This window comes from Oncorhynchus mykiss, chromosome 13 (assembly GCF_013265735.2).
Source record: "Oncorhynchus mykiss isolate Arlee chromosome 13, USDA_OmykA_1.1, whole genome shotgun sequence".
Classification (NCBI taxonomy): domain Eukaryota; kingdom Metazoa; phylum Chordata; class Actinopteri; order Salmoniformes; family Salmonidae; genus Oncorhynchus; species Oncorhynchus mykiss.
This window is the reverse complement of record NC_048577.1, coordinates 54,054,959-54,078,403: the sequence shown is the minus strand read 5'-3', so window position 1 is coordinate 54,078,403 and position 23,445 is coordinate 54,054,959. Positions and strand designations below refer to the sequence as shown.

The 23,445-nt window shown below is 44.5% G+C and overlaps 1 protein-coding gene across 2 annotated transcripts in view; it reads right to left on the bottom strand.

Moving 5' to 3' along the window:
* The window catches only part of cep112 (centrosomal protein 112), a 211,250-nt gene that overhangs the window by 185,594 nt on the left and 2,211 nt on the right, over window positions 1–23,445 (bottom strand). For both annotated transcript variants that reach the window (XM_036941515.1, XM_036941516.1), the window contains exons 5-8: window positions 14,769–14,856; window positions 12,979–13,059; window positions 8,885–8,932; window positions 8,701–8,775 (exon numbers count right to left, since the gene is read on the bottom strand). In XM_036941515.1, coding sequence (XP_036797410.1) covers window positions 8,701–8,775; window positions 8,885–8,932; window positions 12,979–13,059; window positions 14,769–14,856 — 292 coding nt within the window. The remainder of the gene's footprint in view (window positions 1–8,700; window positions 8,776–8,884; window positions 8,933–12,978; window positions 13,060–14,768; window positions 14,857–23,445) is intronic.

Genomic DNA, 23,445 nt, shown 5'->3' with positions numbered 1-23,445 from the left:
AAAGAGATATTGTCCCTAGAAATATCATTTAAACCAGGTGATGTCACCACATGTGTGGTAGGTGGAACTAAAGCGTTAAATAAGGCATATTGAGCAGGGCTAGAGCCTCTGCAGTGAAATAAGGCAATAAATACAAACCAAAACAGCAATGGACACGGCATATTGACGTTAGCGAGAGGCATGCGTAGCCGAGTGATCAAAGGAGTCCAGTGAGTGGCTTCAGGCAGCTTGCGGGCCGGGGCTAGCAAGCTAACAGAAGGGCCTTGGAGGGACATCGCAACGGAACAAAGTCTGTTGTGGCCCTCTCGTGCTATTACATCGGCAGACGGATCAGCAGGGCTCCGTGTGGTAAACCAGGCCAATTGGCAGAATAGGTATAGTGGCCAAAGAATTTGTCCGGTGGGCCTCTTAAGCTAACAGTGTTCAGTGCTCAAACTGCCCGCAATAGGCTGAGAGAGGCTGGACTGAGGGCTTGGAGGCCTGTTCTAAGGCAGGACCTCGCCAGACATCACCGGCAACAACGTCGCCTATGGGCACAAACCCACTGTCGCTGGACCAGACAGGACTGGCAAAAAGTGCTCTTCACTGACAAGTTGTGGTTTTGTCTCACCAGGGGTGATGGTCGGATTCACGTTTATCGTCGAAGGAATGAGCGTAACACCGAGGTCTGCACTCCGGAGCGGAATCGATTTGGAGGTGGAGGGTCCATCATGGTCTGGGGGCATGTCACAGCATCATCAGACTGAGCTTGTTGTCATTGCAGGCAATCAAAATGCTGTGAGTTACAGGGAAGACATCCTCCTCCCTCATGTGGTACCCTTACTGCAGGCTCATCCTGACATGACCCTCCAGCATGACAATGCCACCAGCCATACTGCTCGTTCCGTGCATGATTTCCTGAAAGACAGGAATGTCAGTGTTCTGCCATGGCCAGCGAAGAGCCCGGATCTCAATCCCATTGAGCACATCTGGGACCTGTTGGATTGGAGGGTGAGGGCTAGGGCCATTCCCTCCATAAATGTCTGGGAACTTACAGGTGCCTTAGTGGAAGAGTGGGGTAACATCTCACAGCAAGAACGGGCAAATCTGATGCAGTCCATGAGGAGATGCACTGCAGTACTTAATGAAGATGGTGGCAAAACCAGATACTGACAGTTACTTTTGATTTTGACCCCCCCTTTGTTCAGGGACACATTATTCCATTTCTGTTAGTCACATGTCTGTGGAAGCTGTTCAGTTTATGTCTCAGTTGTTGAATCAGTTGAAGTCGGAGGTTTACATACAACTTAGCCAAATACATTTAAACTCAGTTTATCACAATTCCTGATTTAATGCTAGTAAAAATTCCCTGTCTTAGGTCAGTTAGGATCACCACTTTATTTTAAGAATGTGAATTGTCAGCATAACAGTAGAGAGAATAATTTATTTCAGCTTTTATTTCTTTCATCACATTCCCAGTGGGTCAGAAGTTTACATACACTCAATTAGTATTCGGTAGCATTGCCTTTAAATTGTTTAACTTGGGTCAAATGGTTCGGGTAGCCTTCCACAATAAGTTGTGACTTTTGGCCCATTCCTCCTGACAGAGTTTGTGTAACCGAGTCAGGTTTGTAGGCCTCCTTTCTCGCACACGCTTTTTCAGTTCTTCCCACAAATTTTCTATAGGATTGAGGTCAGGGCTTTGTGATGGCCAGTCCAATACCTTGACTTTGTTGTCCTTAAGCCATTTTGCCACACATTTTTTGCGATATACAGTGCCTTGCGAAAGTATTCGGCCCCCTTGAACTTTGCGACCTTCTGCCACATTTCAAGCTTCAAACATAAAGATATAAAACTGTATTTTTTTGTGAAGAATCAACAACAAGTGGGACACAATCATGAAGTGGAACGACATTTATTGGATATTTCAAACTTTTTTAACAAATCAAAAACTGAAAAATTGGGTGTGCAAAATTATTCAGCCCCTTTACTTTCAGTGCAGCAAACTCTCCAGAAGTTCAGTGAGGATCTCTGAATGATCCAATGTTGACCTAAATGACTAATGATGATAAATACAATCCACCTGTGTGTAATCAAGTCTCCGTATAAATGCACCTGCACTGTGATAGTCTCAGAGGTCCGTTAAAAGCGCAGAGAGCATCATGAAGAACAAGGAACACACCAGGCAGGTCCGAGATACTGTTGTGAAGAAGTTTAAAGCCGGATTTGGATACAAAAAGATTTCCCAAGCTTTAAACATCCCAAGGAGCACTGTGCAAGCGATAATATTGAAATGGAAGGAGTATCAGACCACTGCAAATCTACCAAGACCTGGCCGTCCCTCTAAACTTTCAGCTCATACAAGGAGAAGACTGATCAGAGATGCAGCCAAGAGGCCCATGATCACTCTGGATGAACTGCAGAGATCTACAGCTGAGGTGGGAGACTCTGTCCATAGGACAACAATCAGTCGTATATTGCACAAATCTGGCCTTTATGGAAGAGTGGCAAGAAGAAAGCCATTTCTTAAAGATATCCATAAAAAGTGTTGTTTAAAGTTTGCCACAAGCCACCTGGGAGACACACCAAACATGTGGAAGAAGGTGCTCTGGTCAGATGAAACCAAAATTGAACTTTTTGGCAACAATGCAAAACGTTATGTTTGGCGTAAAAGCAACACAGCTGAACACACCATCCCCACTGTCAAACATGGTGGTGGCAGCATCATGGTTTGGGCCTGCTTTTCTTCAGCAGGGACAGGGAAGATGGTTAAAATTGATGGGAAGATGGATGGAGCCAAATACAGGACCATTCTGGAAGAAAACCTGATGGAGTCTGCAAAAGACCTGAGACTGGGACGGAGATTTGTCTTCCAACAAGACAATGATCCAAAACATAAAGCAAAATCTACAATGGAATGGTTCAAAAATAAACATATCCAGGTGTTAGAATGGCCAAGTCAAAGTCCAGATCTGAATCCAATCGAGAATCTGTGGAAAGAACTGAAAACTGCTGTTCACAAATGCTCTCCATCCAACCTCACTGAGCTCGAGCTGTTTTGCAAGGAGGAATGGGAAAAAATTTCAGTCTCTCGATGTGCAAAACTGATAGAGACATACCCCAAGCGACTTACAGCTGTAATCGCAGCAAAAGGTGGCGCTACAAAGTATTAACTTAAGGGGGCTGAATAATTTTGCACGCCCAATTTTTCAGTTTTTGATTTGTTAAAAAAGTTTGAAATATCCAATAAATGTCGTTCCACTTCATGATTGTGTCCCACTTGTTGTTGATTCTTCACAAAAAAATACAGTTTTATATCTTTATGTTTGAAGCCTGAAATGTGGCAAAAGATCGCAAAGTTCAAGGGGGCCGAATACTTTCGCAAGGCACTGTATATACAGTTGAAGTCAGAAGTTTACATACACTTACGTTGGAGTCATTAAAACTCGTTTTTCAACCACTCCACAAATTTCTTGTTAACAAACGATAGTTTTGGCAAGTCGTTTAGGACATCTACTTTGTGCATGACACAAGTAATGTTTCTAACAATTGTTTACAGACAGATTATTTCACTTATAATTCACTGTATCACAATTCCAGTGGGTCAGAAGTTTACATACAGTAAGTTGACTGTGCCTTTAAACAGCTTGGAAAATTCCAGAAAATGATGTCATGGCTTTAGAAGCTTCTGATAGGCTAATTGACATCATTTGAGTCATTTGGAGGTGTACCTGTGGATGTATTTCAAGGCCTACCTTCCAACTCAGTACCTCTTTGCTTGACATCATGGGAAAATCAAAAGAAATCAGCCAAGACGTCATAAAATAAATTGTAGACCTCCACAAGTCTGGTTCAGCCTTGGGAGCAATTTCCAAACGTCTGAAAGTACCACGTTCATCTGTACAAACAATAGCACGCAAGTGTAAACAACATGGGACCACGCAGCCGTCATACCGCTCAGGAAGGAGACGCATTCTGTCATCTAGAGATGAAGGTACTTTGGTGCGAAAAGTGCAAATCAATCCCAGAACAACAGCAAAGGACCTTGTGAAGATGCTGGAGGAAACAGGCACAAAAATATCTATATCCACAGTAAAACGAGTCCTATATCGACATAACCTGAAAAGCTGCTCAGCAAGGAAGAAGCCACTGCTCCAAAACCGCCATAAAAAAGCCAGACTATGGTTTGCAACTGCACATAGGGACAAAGATCGTACTTTTTGGAGAAATGTCCTCTGGTCTGATGAAACAAAAATAGAACTGTTTGGCCAAAACGACCATCGTTATGTTTGAAGGAAAAAGGCGGAGGCTGCAAGCCGAAGAACACCATCCCAACCGTGAAGCACGGGGGTGGCAGCATCATGTTGTGGGGGTGCTTTGCTGCAGGAGGGAATGGTGCACTTCACAATAGATGGCATCATGAGGAAGGAAAATTATGCGGATATATTGAAGCAACATCTCAAGACATCAGTCAGGAAGTTAAAGCTTGGTCGCAAATAGGTCTTCAAAATGGACAATAATTAATGATTAAATGTCAGGAATTGTGAAAAACTGAGTATAAAGGCATTTGGCTAAGGTGTATGTAAACTTCCGACTTGAACTGTATGTATGTATATTTCAGGGGCAGTTGCTCCATGAACAAATGCCTGGGGGTTAGACCTGAGTCATATTCATTAGGCACCAAATGGAGAAAAAGAAACTGCCTGAAACCAGGAGGGACTACCTGAACTTGCCCAATAAGAAATGCTTTCATTTTTCATGCAAAACGTTTTGCTACTGTGTTCTCTAATGAAATTGACCCTGTTAGTTGTCAGACCTGTGATATAAACCTGTTGCTCTAGTAGACTCCATGCCCAAGGTTAAAACATACAGAACACATCCGAGGCAACCAGGGGTAAGAAAACAGACGGTCTGACTGAAAAAAAGACCATAAAACAACCACTGTGAAACCAGATAAGCCCATCTACAAAAGCCAGTCAGGTCTATTGGCAGGAGTTTCTCTGTTCCCTTTGTGGGGTTGGAGGTAAGAGGTGCAGGAAACAATTTTTCAACTCACCCACACACGTACATACACACACATTCCCAGCCCAGACAGTAAAACCCCAGTTCACCACCATTTCCTCTCTTGAAAGTCAAGTGCTTCTGAGCGCCTTTTAACTAGGCCCCATATCACCACGCCGGGTAGTGATCTGGCCTCTATAAAACTACTGAGAGGGCTGGCCGGCTCTCCTTCCTGGCTCCTCAACACACAGTCTGGGACTGACAGCTGACTGCTATCAACCTACTACACACAGACACACACACTACCATAAACACACACACACTAATACAGCACACACACACACAGAATAATATTCCAAGCATTAGTTCCCATTTTCAGGCTCGAAGGCCCTGCTTTCTTTCACCTCTTGATTCTCAACAAACAGCAGTGAGGAAGACTGTGACACTTGGTGCCTGACTGGGCTGAAAATGTAATAACACAGTCTCCTCTCCTCCAGTCAGAATGAATTGACCACATTAGTCTCCTCTCCTCCAGTCAGAATGAATAGACCACATTAGTCTCCTCTCCTCCAGTCAGAATGAATATAACCACATTAGTCTCATCTCCTCCAGTCAGAATGAATAACCACATTAGTCTCCTCCAGTCAGAATGAATATAACCACATTAGTCTCATCTCCTCCAGTCAGAATGAATAACCACATTAGTCTCCTCCAGTCAGAATGAATATCACCACATTAGTCTCCTCCAGTCAGAATGAATAACCACAATAGTCTCCTCTCCTCCAGTCAGAATGAATATTACCACATTAGTCTCCTCCAGTCAGAATGAATATCACCACATTAGTCTCCTCTCCTCCAGTCAGAATGAATAACCACATTAGGAGGGCTGATGAGCATTGTTGGTGGTGACCATTGAACCACTCTCTCTCGCTCCCACGTTTCCCCTCTCTCTCTCTCTCTATTCCTCCCTCTCACTCTCTCTATCCCCCTCTGTCCCCCCTGTCCCTCTCCCTTCTTGGCCAGCTCACTGAAGTTGATCTAATTGAGTACAGCATTTCTCCAGGGGGACATAAAAAGCCATGGCGATTAGAGTCAAGTCATGCTCAGTTTTATATTAACAGTGTGAGTAAAGGCGGGTGGGGGACTTCAAAGCGTCCTTTCAGAATGGGATTTTCAGCTTAAATCCACATAAGGAAAAACTGTCACCACTGGTCTGGTTTTTTCTCTCTTAAAGGGGCATTGGGAATCGTCCCTTTAGAAACAACACAAACGCAACACAAAGCGCAGCCTAGAACACCATTTTCATGCATAAGGAGATTAAACTCTTTACCAGAGTGACAACAGTGTGGCACTATGTTACATTTGCTTTGAATGGGACTTAACTTGTGGTTCACAGTTTTGGGTTAATGTTATGATCTTGGACTCTAACTCCTTAGAATTTGGATTCACAAATTCTCACGTTATCGTCCCGTTGACATGGAATAGGAGATTGACCAGGCCTACCTCCATCACTATGGATAAAGCCTAGAAGGCCAGCATCCCGGAGTCGCCTCTTCACTGCTGATGTTGAGACTGGTGTTTTGCGGGTACTATTTAATGAAGATGCCAATTGAGGACTTGAGAGGCGTCTGTTTCTCAAACTAGACACTCTAATGTACTTGTCCTCTTGCTCAGTTGTGCACCGGGGCATCCCACTCCTCTTTCTAATCTGGTTAGACCCAGTTGGCACTGTTCTGGCTTGGATTTTGCTCTGACATGTACTGTCAACTGTGTGACCGTATATAGACAGGTGTGTGCCTTTGTCTAATTAATAGAATTTACCACAGGTGGACTCCAATAAAGTTGTAGAAATATTACAGGATGATAATGATCAATGGAAACAGGATGCACATGAGCTCAATTTCATGTCATAGCAAAGGATCTGAATTCTTATGTAAATAAGGTATAGTTTTTTATATATATATATATATATATATATATATATAAATGTGCAACAATTCTAAAAACCAGATTTTGCTTTGTGATTATGGCATATTGTGTGTGGATTGATGATGTTTTAAAAATGTAATTCAATTTAGAATAAGGCTATAAAGTCATTTTTGGGGAAAAAGTCAAGGGGTCTTAATACTTCCTGAATGCACTGTACATGTACAGTAGGTATGAAAAAAGTGACTATGAATAGATAATAAACAGCGAGTAGCAGCAACGTAAAAAAGGGGGTCAAGCAAATAGTCTGGGTAGCCATTTGCGTAACTGTTCAGCAGTCTTATGACTGGGTAGAAGCGGTTAAGGAGCCTTTTGGACCAAGACTTGGTGCTCCGGTACCACTTGCCTGGCCCCAGTGATGTGCTGGCCCGTAAACGCTGCCCTCTGTTGCGCCTTGCGGTCAGATACCGAGCAGTTTTCATACCAAGCGGTGATGAAACCAGTCAGGATGCTCTCAATGTTGTAGACATTTAATTCTTTGAGAATCTGAAGACCCATGCCAAATCTTTTCAGTCTCCTGAGGGGAAATAGGCATTGTCATGAACGCTTCACAACTGTCTTAATGTGTCTGAACCATGATAGTTTGTTAATGATAGGACTTAGTGCCTGCAAGAAACTTGAAGCTCTCAACCAAGAGGAGAGGAGACTAGTAGATTAGTGTCCCGCTCCTTGAAAGTGTCAGCTTTAGCCTTTAGCTCAGTGCGGATGTGGCCTGTAATCCATGGCCTCTGGTTGGGATATGTACTGATGGTCAGAGTTGGGATGATGTCGTCGACGCACTTATTGATGAAGCCGGTGACTGATATGGCATACTCCCCATGGCATACTCCCCATGGCATACTCCCCATGGCATACTCCCCATGGCATACTCCCCATGGCATACTCCCCAATGCCTTCGGCTGAATCCCGGAACATATTCCAGTCTGTGCTCTTAAAACAGTCCTGTATCTTAGCATCCACGTCATCTGACCAATTCCATATTGATCGAGTACTTCCTATGCTTGAGTTTTTGCTTGTAATCAAGAATCAGGAGGATAGAATTATGGTCAGATTTGCCAAATGGAGGACAAGGAGAGTTTTGTACACGTCTCTGTGTGTGGAGTGAAGGTGGTCTAGAGTTTTGTACACGTCTCTGTGTGTGGAGTGAAGGTGGTCTAGAGTTTTGTACGTGTCTCTGTGTGTGGAGTGAAGGTGGTCTAGAGTTTTGTACGCGTCTCTGTGTGTGGAGTGAAGGTGGTCTAGAGTTTTGTACGCGTCTCTGTGTGTGGAGTGAAGGTGGTCTAGAGTTTTGTACGTGTCTCTGTGTGTGGAGTGAAGGTGGTCTAGAGTTTTGTACGCGTCTCTGTGTGTGGAGTGAAGGTGGTCTAGAGTTTTTTCCCCCTCTGGTTGCACATGTGACATGCTGGTAGAAATAAGGGAAAATGGATTTAAGCATTCCTGCATTGAAGTCCCCAGCCACTAGGAGCCCCACTTCTGGGTGAACATTCTCTTGTTCGCTTATGGCCTTATACAGCACGTTGAGTGTGGTCTTAGTGCCAGCATCGGTTTGTGGTGGTAAATAGACTACTATGGAAAATATAGATGGAAACTCTCTTGGTAAAGAGTGTTGTCTACAGCTTATCATAAGGTACTCTACCTCAGTATTGATTGAGGTACTCAACAGGTATTGCTTTCTGGAATGGTTGATGGTTATTAGATGGTTGTCTATGGTTAGGTGGGTGTTCTAGTGCCCACCTCTTTCTCCTGTCTTGCTACTGGGGTCTGCTCATCAGTCCCGGTGCTGTTCTTCAGGCTGGATTTGAGGAATATCTACAGTATGGAAATAAAAGAGTGGGTAAGAAAGAGACGGGGGAGAGAGTGAGGAAAAGGTAACACTTATCTGCCCTCAACACACATGGGAACCCTCCCTTACACTTACCGGAGACAAGGGGATAGGGTTCTCTCTCAAATACCTGGGGTTCTCAATCTGCAAGAGAACAAGAAAAGAAACAGAAAAAAAGCCCTTTACTTATTTTGCATCTCCTCCTTTTTCTCAAGACAAGGCTACACCACACACACACACACACACACACACACACACACACACACACACACACACACACACACACACACACGTCCCTCCCGACCTCCGCCCTCGGTTTGTCTTAAACAATACAGGACTTCAAACTTCAAAGGCCAGCACTTAACACACAGTTAGTTTCTTCCCTCAGCTCTGACTGTTTACAGAAAGGGAATACCTCGGGCCACTTCAAGGCATTGTGTGTGTTCAGCTCAGCTAGGCCCATTTCCGCTTGGCTCCTCTTTCTGCCAGTCAGCCCTTTTGTCAACCCCTGTTACTCCGTAAGCTATCCATGACGCGTCTATCGGCCCAGAGAGACAGATGTGTATACATACTCCCTCACCAAACACGCCCGCTCTGTCCCCTTTGATTACACAGGGAAGAAAAAACACAATGAGACTGAAGAGACGGCTAACAGGAACGACAACTCTGACGTCAGCCCACCTTAGAGTGTGTTAAGACACAAGTGGACTGACTGACATGGCTATGGAGTAAAACCATCAATGGTTCAACTCTGTTAGGGGATTTAGCCGGGAGGAGAAACTGTACTGTAGTGAGTCGACGGAGTTGGCGGTTTCATCTAATTTCATTCTCCTTCTTCTCCTTTCCTCTTGTTGTGAGTGACCTCCTTATTTCTCTATGAACTTCCCAGGCAGCTTCACACAGTGTGGAAGACAGCTGCAAGGGAGCAGGCGGGATCACAGCCTTCTGAAACAGAGATCCTCTGACTTTGTAGATGACAACAAATGACAGAGAGAGAGAGGAAAGAGTTCTACAGCTAAGGCTCAAAGGGCCAGGGAGGGGCGAAGGACGGGAGTAGAGTGTGTGTGTGTGTGTGTTTGTGTGTTTGTGCGTGTTTTCTCTGTGGTGTGAAGGTTCAAGTTGGTGAGCTCATTCAGTAATCCTAAATGAATGGGGGACTGAGGCCTGTTTGAAGGCCCAGAGCTGGAGACCAAACTGGTCTGAACTATATGACATGTCAGTAAGACAGTGGACATCCAGTATACTCCAGAACGACCAATCATTCAATACTAAACAGGCAGTGGCTGGACAAACCTCTTTCCTCTGAGCATAGAAACACTTTTGTTTAACCTCTGACACCCAGTTCAGCAAATCAGGCTTATAAATAAAAGTTATTATAAAGTCTTAACAACATTTTTGAATATTGAAAGACGTCCCACACTTACCTCCCTCTCTGTGGAGCGGAGCAGCCCACATCCAACTCTGACCATGGGAGGCCCACATGCCAAGGCTTGCAGGGCAGGGCCAGACCAGACATTGGTGGTGAAACATAAACTGGTGCTAGACTAAACTAAAGTGTGTGTTTGCTTGTGATGTCTGCCCAGCACGGGTACTGGATCCTGTCTGTGGCATTCTCCCTGACAAGGACAGATGGATGAGGCGGCCGCAGACAGAGGAGAGAAGAGAGGAGAGAGGAGAAGAAAGGAGAGCCACTCCACATCAAGGACCTACTGCTCAAGCCAAACAAACACACGTTGTGATGCATCACTTCCTAACGTTGACCCAACGTTGGGCAACAGGTCTGTGAGGCAGACAGGGACAATCGACTGGACTATGAGGGGAAAGACTGCGGTTGTTCTGTTCTCTCCTAAAGGTGAGAGGGAGAGACCTGGCTAGGTGGCTAGATGGCTCTGGGGTACAGACATTTCAAAGAGGATACCAGAAAAGTTTAAACAAATCATGACCAGGCAAGACAGAATTACATTGAGGCAGCAGAGAATGCTGCAGACAGCTGGTAGTTTCAGCCACTGCAACCAAACATCCTGCTCTTAACTCTGTCTATGTTCCACAGTGCAGAGAGCACAGGCACACAGCTTAACCCTGTCTATGTTCCACAGTGCAGAGAGCACAGCCACACAGCTTAACCCTGTCTATGTTAAACAGTGCAGAGAGCACAGCCACACAGCTTAACTCTGTCTATGTTCCACAGTGCAGAGAGCACAGGCACACAGCTTAACCCTGTCTATGTTCCACAGTGCAGAGAGCACAGCCACACAGCTTAACTATGTCTATGTTCCACAGTGCAGAAAGCACAGCCACACAGCTTAACTCTGTCTATGTTCCACAGTGCAGAGTACAACCACCTGTAGATCTATTATAGATGATGCTGGTGGTAGTGGAGGCTAGGGGAGCATTGCCAAGCACACAGCCTCTTATCATTATCACTACCACAACACAGAGCAGAGCAGGGCTTCACGTTCCCGTCTGATACAGGGAGAGAGAGATGAGAGAGAATCATCAACTTCATCAAAAAAGAGAGAGACCCGTACAGGTGGAGGGGGAGAGAGAGGGGGAGAGAGGGGGAGAGAGAAAGAATAAATAAGAGAATAAAGACAACATCAGTGTACTGCTTATCTCTCCCAGGTCCAGTAACTCTCCAGACACAGGAGATAAGACAGGAACACATCTAAAGACTCTCAGTCTCCCTCTCCTCCTTCCTCATCCTCCTCCTCTAGCCCTCATCTCACTGCTCTCTGACTGTATCCCTGTGGTCTGACAGACACTGCAGCTGTGTAGGTGCTAGTCAGTAGTTGTGTGTCAGTGTGACAGGCAACGTGTAGTCTACTGGGCATGGGTTACTATCTCATCCAATGGTGGTATATTTCATATAACCAGCCTGGAACTGGCTGTGACTTCAATATGCTTCTCAGGCGTCTAGGGCTCCCCCTTTGCTTCAAACAAGCAGGAATTGTAATCCAAACCCTGGTGTGAGAGGCCTATATACTGTACTTACGATGTTTACAGACATGGAATAAATTAGGGACGATTTTTAGCAGGACACAACGTTTTGGGACATTCAGACAGAAATACAGTACATAACCTTATGTATGTGGACACCTGCTCATCGAACATCTCATTCCAAAATCATGGGCATTAATATGGAGTTGGTCCCCCCTTCGCTGCTATAATGGCCTCTACTTTTCTGGGAAGTCTTTCCACTAAATGTTGGAACATTGCTGCGGGGACTTGCTTCCACTTAGCCACAAGAGCATTAGTGAGTTTGGGCCCTGATGTTGGGAGATTAGGCCTGGCTCGCAGTCAGCGTTCCAATTCATCTCAAAGGTGGTCAATGGGGTTGAGGTCAAGGCTCTGTGCAGGCCAGTCAAGTTCTTCTCCACATACCTCGACAAACCATTTCTGTATGGACCTCGCTTTGTGCACGGGGGCATTGTCATGCTGAAACAGGAAAGGGCCTTCCCCAAACTGTTGCCACAAAGTCGGAAGCACAGAATAGTCTTTACACCACACCAGCCGACGCTTGGCATTGATCTTAGGCTTGTGTGCAGCTGCTCGGCCATGGAAACCCATTTCATGAAGCTACCGACGAACAGCTAGGGTGCTGACATTGCTTCCAGAAGCAGTTTGGAACTCGGTAGTGAGTGTTGCAACCGAGGACAGTGTTGCTCCTAGACGTTTCCACTTCACAATTACAGCACTTACAGTTAACCAGGGCAGCTCTAGCAGGGAAGAAATGTGGCGAAATGACTAGTTGGAAAGGTGGCATCCTATGACGGTGCCACATTGAAATGACTGAGCTCTTCGTTAAGGCCATTCTACTGCCATGTTTGTCTATGGAGATTTCATGGCGGTGTGCTCGATTTTATACACCATTAGCAATGGGTGTGGCTGAAATAGCCGTATCCACTCATTTGAAGGGATGTCCACATACTTTTGTATATATAGCACAGGCTCGTGGTCATGGCTGGAGCGGAATAAGTGGAATGGTCTCAAATACATTGATACCATTTAATTTGCTCTGTTCCAGCCATTATTATGAGCCGTTCTCCCCTCAGCAGCCTCCAGTGATATTTTGTGTATGTTATGCATGCTTATCGGACTAGAATATGGAATCATGTTGGCTCTATTCGTGGCATTTCTATCTGCCACGTTCAACAACGTTTGGCTACTGAATGTGGCCCTGGCAGACATACCCCCAGGTTCCAGCTGTTGAGGCGAGTTTCCAGGTCACTGTCGTCAGGAGACGGCACCACTGGCTTCCTGTGGCCATCCACCTAGGGACCAAAGAGAATAGGTGATACTGAATGTGGGACAACAAGTGCACATACTGTTCAGTAGGGTGTGTTGTATTCTTATCACCCAGCCCCACCCAACTGCTTCTCCAACCCTTCTTTACTATACTCTCCTTTCCTCCATTCTCCTTCCTTACTCTCCTCCCCCCACCCTCCTCCATTCTCCTTCCTTAGTCTTCTCATCCCTCTCCTCTCTCCTTTCCTCCATTCTCCTTCCTTACTCTCCTCTCCTCCTCTCCCCTCCATTCCCAATCCTTACTCTCATCCCTCTCCTCTCCTCTCTCCTTTCCTCCATTCTCCTTCCTTACTCTCCTCCCCTCCTCTCCCCTCCATTCCCCTTCCTTACTCTCCTCCCCTCCTCTCCCCTTCCTTACTCTCCCCCCCACCCTCCTCCATTATCCTTCCTTACTCTCCTCCCCTCCTCTCACCTCCATTCCCCTTCCTTACTCTCCTCTCTCCTTTCCTCCATTCTCCTTCCTTTCTCTCCTCCCCTCCATTCCCCTTCCTTACTCTCCTCCCCTCCATTCCCCTTCCTTACTCTCCTCGTCCCTCTCCTCTCTCCTTTCCTCCATTCTCCTTCCTTACTCTCCTCCCCCCACCCTCCTCCATGCTCCTTCCTTACTCTCCTCTCTCCTTTCCTCCATTCTCCTTCCTTACTCTCCCCCCCCCCCCACCCTCCTCCATTCTCCTTCCTTAGTCTGGTCTTCCCTCTCCTCTTTGCCTCACTCTCCTCTTTGCCTCCTCCTCTCTCCTATCCTCCATTCTCCTCCCCTTTCCTCCACCCCCCCTACCCTCCTCTCTCCCATTCGCCTTCCTTACTCTCCTCTTCTCCCCTCCTTCTCCTCTTTGCCTCCCTCTCCTCCTCTCCTCCTCCTACCCACGCCAGATGTTTGGCGGTTCCAGACCATTACCGTCCCCGTCCTGTCCCCCTACAGTCTAAATTCCAGTCCAGGGGTCACAACTCTCTCCCCTCTGTTGTTTTGCTCAGTCTTTTGTTACAGGGCGCCCCACTCCTGAAACGCTGTTATATAATGTGAACGTTGTGTGAATGTTATGCAAACGTTTCCAGAGTGCTGCTGTTGATTCAGGATCAGGTTTTGTGAACATTTCGTATATACGTTATAATGTGAACATTTCCAGGGTGCTGTTGTTTTTCGGGTCAGGTTTTGCCTGGGGTTGGGTTTGGGGCTTGGTGAGGGTGAGATATCTAAGAAAGAGAAATATCCAATAAAGTCAAAGTGTAGGCATTTTTTTAACCCGACTGAAATTAGGTGGAGGGTGGACCTCTCCCTCTCTCTTTGTCTCTCGTAACAGAACAAGGCACACTGCCAAGTTAACACCTCATATTACACAGACAAATGACGGAAATACCAGGCTGATTAAAATGGTCATAGTCCTGATTCATCGCCTGTAAATGTCACCCACAGTGTTTATTATCATTGATATCGTGGTATGCCAAGTACGAGTGTCACGCACGGTGTAATGTCATACTCTCTGTGTCGCAGCCATTCAACCTACCGTGTGAAAATACAATCAATGGTATGATATGATGGAGAACGTCATTACAGAATAGAATATGTCCTGCCGGAAATTTAAGACTCCGTAATTACAAACTCAGTAACTAAGATAAAATAGGCTAAACGTAAAGAGTTGCCAAGTAGTGACAAGGAGTGTTGTAGAGTACTGCTGACCCCTTTGTTGTGGTCTTCAGAAGAGCGTTTCACTGGGCTGGAGGCCAGGGGCCGAGATGGAGACATCTCCTCATATAGCCGTCTTCTCCTGGATACAGAGGGAATGAGAGAGAGAGAGAGAGAGAGAATGTGAGAAAGAGAGGGAGGGCAGGAGAAATGTGAGAAAGAAGGAGATATATAGAGAGAGGGAGGGAAAAAGAGAGATGGAGAGAGAGATTTACATTAGGAAAGATTGAAGAAAACAACAACTAAATACAAAGATCTGAGTGTATCACTGGTTGTATTACAGGAAACAGCTTCACCCAATCACTGGCTTACATTATGTATATCAATATCATTTGTAACTCATCAAATGTGAGTCGTGCAGTACAGATGTAGGATCTTCATATTTTGACCTGTATTGTCGCAGCAAAATAATACTGCAGCAACATGATTTGAAAGGCTATTAGCTGGTGAGGCTATTTCCTGCGGGGCAGGAAAATTCTGAGCAACAAAAGAGTGATCAAATGAAGATCCTACAGCTGTACTCATTTCTGATGCATCTATGCTTTTAGCGCACTGCTTTACTCTCAAAAACTAACACCCTTGCCTCTCGCAATTGACTTTTTCCTACTAGCATTGGCTTTGCTGATAGCTACTTTATTGAGGAATAAAATACTTACCATGACTGAGATGTGGGATCAATACATTAGATCAATACATTAGAGTATCACAATATTATTTTTCACAACATTATTTTGGTAACTCCAAGTAAAAAAAATGAAAAGCTAGGTAGTTAACTTTAGCTAGCGCTAGTCAACTGTACCTGCGCCAAAACTGGTATTTCTTCTGTAACTTGTTTCCATCTTTTAAAAAAAAATGGTGAGCCAACATGTTTCCAGCACTTTTATTTCCATGACTGATTAAAATTCGCTTTTACATGGCTCTCTCTTGTTCTCCTGCAACAGACAAGGTGAGCAATATGTTTGTAACATCGAATCGTAATACATAGATCCGTGAGAATCGCAATATATAACGTGTCAGCATCTACACTACCAGTAGAAAGTTTGGACACTCCTACTCAATCAAGGGTTTTTCTTTATTCTTACTATTTTCTACAATGTAGAAAAATAGTGAAGAAATCAAAATGATCAAATAATACATATGGAATCATGTGGTAAGCAAAAAAGTGTTAAACAAATTCTTCAAAGTAGCCCCCGTTTGCCTTGATGACAGCTTTGCACACTCTTGGCATTCTCTCAACCAGCTTCACCCGGAATGATTTTCCAACAGTCTTGAAGGAGTTCCCACATATGCTGGGCACTTGTTGGCTGTTTTTCCTTCACTCTGCGGTCCTACTCATCCCAAAAGATCTCAACTGGGTTGAGGTTGGGTGACTGTGGAGGCCAGGTCATCTGATGTAGCACTCCATCACTCTCCAAGAGCAAACCAGATGGGATGGAGTATCTCTGCAGAATTCTGTGGTAGCCATGCTGGTTAAGTGTGCCTTGAGTTCTAAAGAAATCACTGACAGTGTCACCAGTAAAGCACCCCCACACCATCACACCTCCTCCATGCTTTACGGTGGAAACCACACATGCTGTGATCATCCGTACACATACACGGAGTCTCACAAAGACACGGCGGTTGGAACCAAAAATCTCAAATTTGGACTCAGACTAAAAGGACAGATTTCCACTGGTCTAATGTCCATTGCTTGTGTTTCTTGGCCCAAGCAAATCTCTTCTTATTCCTGTCCTTTCGTAATGGGTTCTTTGCAGCAATTCGCCTGATTCACGCCGTGCAGTTAACTCTATTGAAATTGTCCTCTGCAGCAGAGGTAACTCTGGGTCTTCCTTTTCTGTGGTGGTCCTCATGAGAGCCAGTTTCATCATAGAGCTCAATGGTTTTTGTGAATGCACTTGAAGAAACTTTCAAAGTTCTTGACATTTTCCGTATTGACTGACCTTCATGTCTTAAAGTAATGATGGACTGTCATATCTCTTTGCTTATTTGAGCTGTTCTTGCCACAATACATTTATTTTGCATAACTCATCATGTACACTACTGTTCAAAAGTTAGGGGTCACTAAGACATTTTATTTTTTAAAGAAAAGCACATTTTTTGTCCGTTAAAATAACATCAAATTGATCATAAATACAGCGTAGACATTATTAATGGTGTAAATGAGTAGTGTAGCTGGAAACGGTAGATTTTTTTTATGGAATATCTGGCTCTAACCAGAATAGAAAGAGGAGTGGGAGGCCCCGGTGCACAACTGAGCAATAGGACAAATACATTAGAGTGTCTAGTTTGAGAAACAGACGCCTCACAAGTCCTCAACTGGCAGCTTCATTAAATAGTACCTGCAAAACATCAGTCTTAATGTCAACAGTAAAGAGGCAACTCCGGGATGCTGGCCTTCTAGTAAAGCATTCAAATAAAGCATTATTTGTTCAACTGCAACTTCTGGGGTAGCTAGCTAGCTTAAGCTTGGTACCTAGCTAGCACCAATACAGCCAGCCTGAAAATAAAGACCAGTAGAATCTGCAGTCATTTTCATTATTTTTAGCAATGATTTTGAAATCCTTGCGAGTAAGTATTAGCTAGGTAGCCACTTGATGTTCGCAGAACTTCAGTTCATGAAAATAAATAGCTAGCCAGCTACTTAACACTGTTGACCAAAGCTAACGTTATAAGCAGCCAGCTAGCATAATCTGGCTAGTGAGGCTCAACCAGACCGGGGTATGTGTTGTGAAGCTAGCCACAATAAGGATAAGGCACAATAGTGGAATTTGCGGTTTGCCTTCAAAATAAAAGTACCTCTTTGAAAGTGATGCAGAAGGTTACAATTAGTGGAATCATGCCATATTTCGACTAGATAATGTTAAACAAGGTTGTAAAGTGAAGCAATAAAATGGGGTATCAGTCTAGTCGGTGACACCCACAGAACACAATTGTGAAGAGTTCACCCAAATATTAATGTTGTAGCTCTTATCGCGGGACTGTATGAAATCACCTCCCCAGTCAGCCTATTGTGTGTACTAACATTCATATTGCACTGTACAGCTTTACATAAGGATTAGGGATCAATGAAATGGGGTATTTACAATGATGGCCTAACCCGGCAAAACCCGGACGACACTGAGCCAATTGTGCGCCGCCCTATGGGACTCCCAATCACGGCCGGATGTAATACAGGCCGTATTCGAACCAGGGACTGTAGTGACGCCTCTTGCACTGAGATGCAGTGCCTTAGACCGCTGCGTCCATGTGTTAACTATTTAACTGTACTAGAATGCTTAAAATTTAAAATAGGTGGTTATTGGTATCGTTTTTTTGGCAAGGAAAATATTGGATATCAGTATCGGCAAAAAATTTAATATCGGTGCATCACTAATGGGAACCTCTGCTGACGCTGACAGAATCAGAGCACTGAGAGCAGTGTAAAAGTGTTTCCCAAATCGAGTCCTCCAGTACCCCCAACAGCACACATTTTTGAGGTAGCCCCGGACAAAAAGCATGATTCAACTTGTTAAGGGCTTGATGATTAGTTGACCAGTAGAATCAGGTGTGTTTGTCCGGGGCCACAACAAAAACATGTACTGTTGGAGGTACTCAACGACCAGAGTTGGGAATCACTGCACTAGGACACGTCCTAGCAAAACTATTTGTCTTCCAACACAACCAAGAGAGAACAGACAACAATGGGAACTTCCGCTACTGATTCTGACAAGCTATGCTTCATTAATTTGTATTACCAGCTAATTAAGCATATACACTGGAGGCAATTAAACCGGCTTAACAATGACTGAATAAATCTGCACAATTAGGGAAGGGTGGAGACGATCGACGAAAGAACAACCAGTACTGTACCGAGGTATGCGATGAAAACATCCAATTATTTCTCTAGGGCACTTTTAACTACAGTCATTTAGGCCTATATATTCGCTTTGTTGTTTTCCTCATGTCCTTAACACTCCAGAGTTCTATGAAGTACTTTTCTGTCACAAGAGACTGACAGTTTGACCACAGAAGATCACTTGCCTTTCTGAAGAAAATGTAATGTGAATAAGAGGGCGATAGAGAAGGTGGACCAGTGAAATTCAGCATCAGAGGCAGGAGAGGGCGCTCTCTGTGTGTCTACATTCTGTTATTAAGTGAGCGCGACTGAATGATACAAAACTTGTATGTTCTCAATTAGTGTCAGTTGAGGTCAAACTTATCATCGTGAAACTAATGGCGTGCATATTTTGTATCCTTTGTGTGTCTCTCTACCAGCTGTAAAAGCAGCCTACATGAAGACTAGCAGGCACACTTTCTTCTCCTCAAGTATGCACGCACGCACGCACACACCGGGGGCCAAGCGAGCAGTGCAATGTCGGGCCTCAAAGTCAACAGGTGGATGAGGATAATTGAATCAGATGTGTCTGGAGTCTGAGGCCCAGAGATCAAAGCTGTGCCAGCCAGGCAGGTCGGGGCTAGGGGAGAGAGAGGGGGAGTGTGTGTGTGTGTGTCTCTCTGCTGCTGCAGCCAGTCTTATTAAAACAGCCTGACATCTATACGCTTCGTCCATGACCTCCAGGTGCAGGAGCCAGAGGCCCTAGGTCTCACCCTCAGGCACCCCAAGGAAGGCAGCCAGACCCTGTGGCACAAACAAGACGTGGACCCCTTAACTCAACCACCTGGAGGCAAGGTCAACGAACAGACTCTTGCCTTACAGGGAAAGACCCAAGGCGGCTAAACAGGTCATTTATAAAAGCTGTTTGATGTCTGATGCTGCAAGGACAATGTTATTGTCACACTTGGCGAGGGGGGTGGAGAGGGAGAGGTTAGGGGTTCTCATGTGTGGAGCTCAGATGATAGACAGGAGTCAGGGTGAGTAAAACAGAACGAGGAAAAACAAAGAGAGAAACAGAAGGGATTCACATATAGGGGTTAACAAATATGATGCTAACCACCACCACACATGTATTTATCCTTCCACCTTTGCCTGTTTGCTATGAGGGGAGAAAGACCAGAAATTCCCCTCGTCTATTGTACCGAACGCAACACTTCCACACATGCCGAGTCAACATTCGGCTGCCCCAACACATACAAACACACTTCATCTCTCTCCCCCTTCTCTCAGAGCTCTCCAAGGAACGCCAAAGACAACAACGTGTCAAGACAATCATGGCGTGTTTAAGGCCTGATCCATAAGTGACATGCGAGTACCAGGAGTCGGCAGGTAGGCTTCACACCAGGGCCTCTGAGGATGATCTCTTAACCTGGATCAGCTTGCTACCCCCATTCCTTTCACACAGACACAACTAGACTTTATCCGTTGAGAACAGAGAGAACCATCACGGAGGACATCACCGGTTCTGCCGGTGAGTAACGCCATCTTGTGGCCAAATCTGGAACTTACTCACTCCAGCCAAACATGGTGTCTCTCCAGCCAGTTAAAAACAGAGTTTCTAAACCTAGAGGCCCAACAACAGGATACTTCCGAGATTTTGGGAAGATGTTCCTAATGTTTTGTATACTCAGTGTAGAACAGGATTGCCAGATATAGAACAGGATTGCTGATACAGTCTAACCTGCAAGCACCCCAAAGTTAAATGACTACTTGACCTATCACCCCATTGCCTGATTAATGGCATGAGGCAGAGATCAAAAGATCATACATCACAAGGAGTCAAATTAGGTCCCTAGAGTTTTATCTAAATGGGAGAGACACATTAAAGAGCATGTGTACTAAGTCATTTTCTCCATGAGGCCTTCAACCTGTGATCTATACGCTCTTTAATTGCTCTTATCCCAATCAGACACTAGTCAGACAAAATCAAATCCAGCTCTTCAATACAACCAGTGTACTTAGGCTAACTGAGGTTACCGTTAGACATGCTTGTGTAACTGGTCAGACTTGTGACAAGGACATCTCATACGTCATGCCAACAACTTTTCACAATCAAACGTATGTTTATCTTTAAAGTGACTATACACATAAGCCCACAAACAGAACCACCATGAATCTATCTGACCTGAATGGTTCTTTGGCTCAAGATGCCACTGAATTTTCCACTGCAAGCAACTAGTCGTCCCTATCAACACATGTTTAATGACATTTTCCAAGAACCACTCACCACTGTCCCCTGGGCCCAGATAAAAAAAAAAATAGATTCAAAGCATTACAGGTCCCTCCCTCCCTCATTGAATTGGGCCTACCCATTGGGCACAATGGGTAGGCCAAACGTCTAGTTTTGATTTGCATTTGGTTGAGTTATCAACTAATGTGAAAACAACCAAAAATGTAACCATGTCATTGGATTTAGGTTAAAAGTTAGATGAAGGCCTCCAGAGTGGCGCAGTGGTCTAAGGCACTGCATCGCAGAGTTGCGGCGTCATTACAGCCTGGGCTTAAATCCCATAGGGCGGCGTCCCATAGGGCAGCGCACAATTGGCCCAGCATCGTCCAGGTTAGGGGAGGGTACGGCTGGGGGCTTTACTTGGCTCATCGCGCTCTAGCGACTCCTTGTGGCGGGCCGGGCGCCTGCAGGCTGACTTCGGTCGTCGGTGTTTCCTCCGACACATTGGTGCAGCTGGCTTCCAGGTTAAGCGGACTGGTGTTAAGAAGTGCGGCTTGGCGGGACATGTTTCGGAGGACCCATGACTCGACCTTCGTCTCTCTCGTGCACGTTGGGGATTTGCAGCGATGAGACAAGATCGTAATCACGAAATTGTGGAGTAAAAAATACTAAATTCCCTTACGTTGATGACTTTTTCAAATCCAATAATTTTTCCACATTGATTTTATTTTGTTTAAATTACATGGAAACAATGTTTTTGCACAGTGGGTTGCAGCCTAGTAAAGAGATTGGCTAAGTTGTTGTTAAGACAAGAAGAATAAGCTATAGATTTAAGTTGTCCGAATGGAAACAAAAAAATGTATCACAAAAATCACAATATCAAACAAATACAACGATCAGAATTGGAGCAGAGGCTAACATTGGAATAATATTCAAATATATTTTCATGTACATAATTATTTATTTTTTTTTTTTTTTAAAGCCTAGATGTCATAGTGTAAGTGGTATGCATATTGGCTACAGCCTCATGTCCAAACCAACGCTGACATGAGGGAGGAAGCAAAAAATGTAGCCAAACTTTAATGAGACTTTTAATTACATACAGTGCCTTGCGAAAGTATTCGGCCCCCTTGAACATTGCGAACTTTTGCCACATTTCAGGCTTCAAACATAAAGATATAAAACTGTATTTTTTAGCGAAGAATCAACAACAAGTGGGACACAATCATGAAGTGGAACGACATTTATTGGATATTTCAAACTTTTTTAACAATTCAAAAACTGAAAAATTGGGCGTGCAAAATTATTCAGCCCCTTTACTTTCAGTGCAGCAAACTCTCTCCAGAAGTTCAGTGAGGATCTCTGAATGATCCAATGTTGACCTAAATGACTAATGATGATAAATACAATCCACCTGTGTGTAATCAAGTCTCCGTATAAATGCACCTGCACTGTGATAGTCTCAGAGGTCCGTTAAATACGCAGAGAGCATCATGAAGAACAAGGAACACACCAGGCAGGTCCGAGATACTGTTGTAAAGAAGTTTAAAGCCGGATTTGGATACAAAAATATTTCCCAAGCTTTAAACATCCCAAGGAGCACTGTGCAAGCGATAATATTGAAATGGAAGGAGTATCAGACCACTGCAAATCTACCAAGACCTGGCCGTCCCTCTAAACTTTCAGCTCATACAAGGAGAAGACTGATCAGAGATGCAGCCAAGAGGCCCATGATCACTCTGGATGAACTGCAGAGATCTACAGCTGAGGTGGGAGACTCTGTCCATAGGACAACAATCAGTCGTATATTGCACAAATCTGGCCTTTATGGAAGAGTGGCAAGAAGAAAGCCATTTCTTAAAGATATCCATAAAAAGTGTCGTTTAAAGTTTGCCACAAGCCACCTGGGAGACACACCAAACATGTGGAAGAAGGTGCTCTGGTCAGATGAAACCAAAATTGAACTTTTTGGCAACAATGCAAAACGTTATGTTTGGCGTAAAAGCAACACAGCTCATCACCCTGAACACACCATCCTCACTGTCAAACATGGTGGTGGCAGCATCATGGTTTGGGCCTGCTTTTCTTCAGCAGGGACAGGGAAGATGGTTAAAATTGATGGGAAGATGGATGGAGCCAAATACAGGACCATTCTGGAAGAAAACCTGATGGAGTCTGCAAAAGACCTGAGACTGGGACGGAGATTTGTCTTCCAACAAGACAATGATCCAAAACATAAAGCAAAATCTACAATGGAATGGTTCAAAAATAAACATACCCACCTCACTGAGCTCGAGCTGTTTTGCAAGGAGGAATGGGAAAAAATTTCAGTCTCTCGATGTGCAAAACTGATAGAGACATACCCCAAGCGACTTACAGCTGTAATCGCAGCAAAAGGTGGCGCTACAAAGTATTAACTTAAGGGGGCTGAATAATTTTGCACACCCAATTTTTCCGTTTTTGATTTGTTAAAAGAGTTTGAAATATCCAATAAATGTCGTTCCACTTCATGATTGTGTCCCACTTGTTGTTGATTCTTCACAAAAAAATACAGTTTTATATCTTTATGTTCGAAGCCTGAAATGTGGCAAAAGGTCGCAAAGTTCAAGGGGGCCGAATACTTTCGC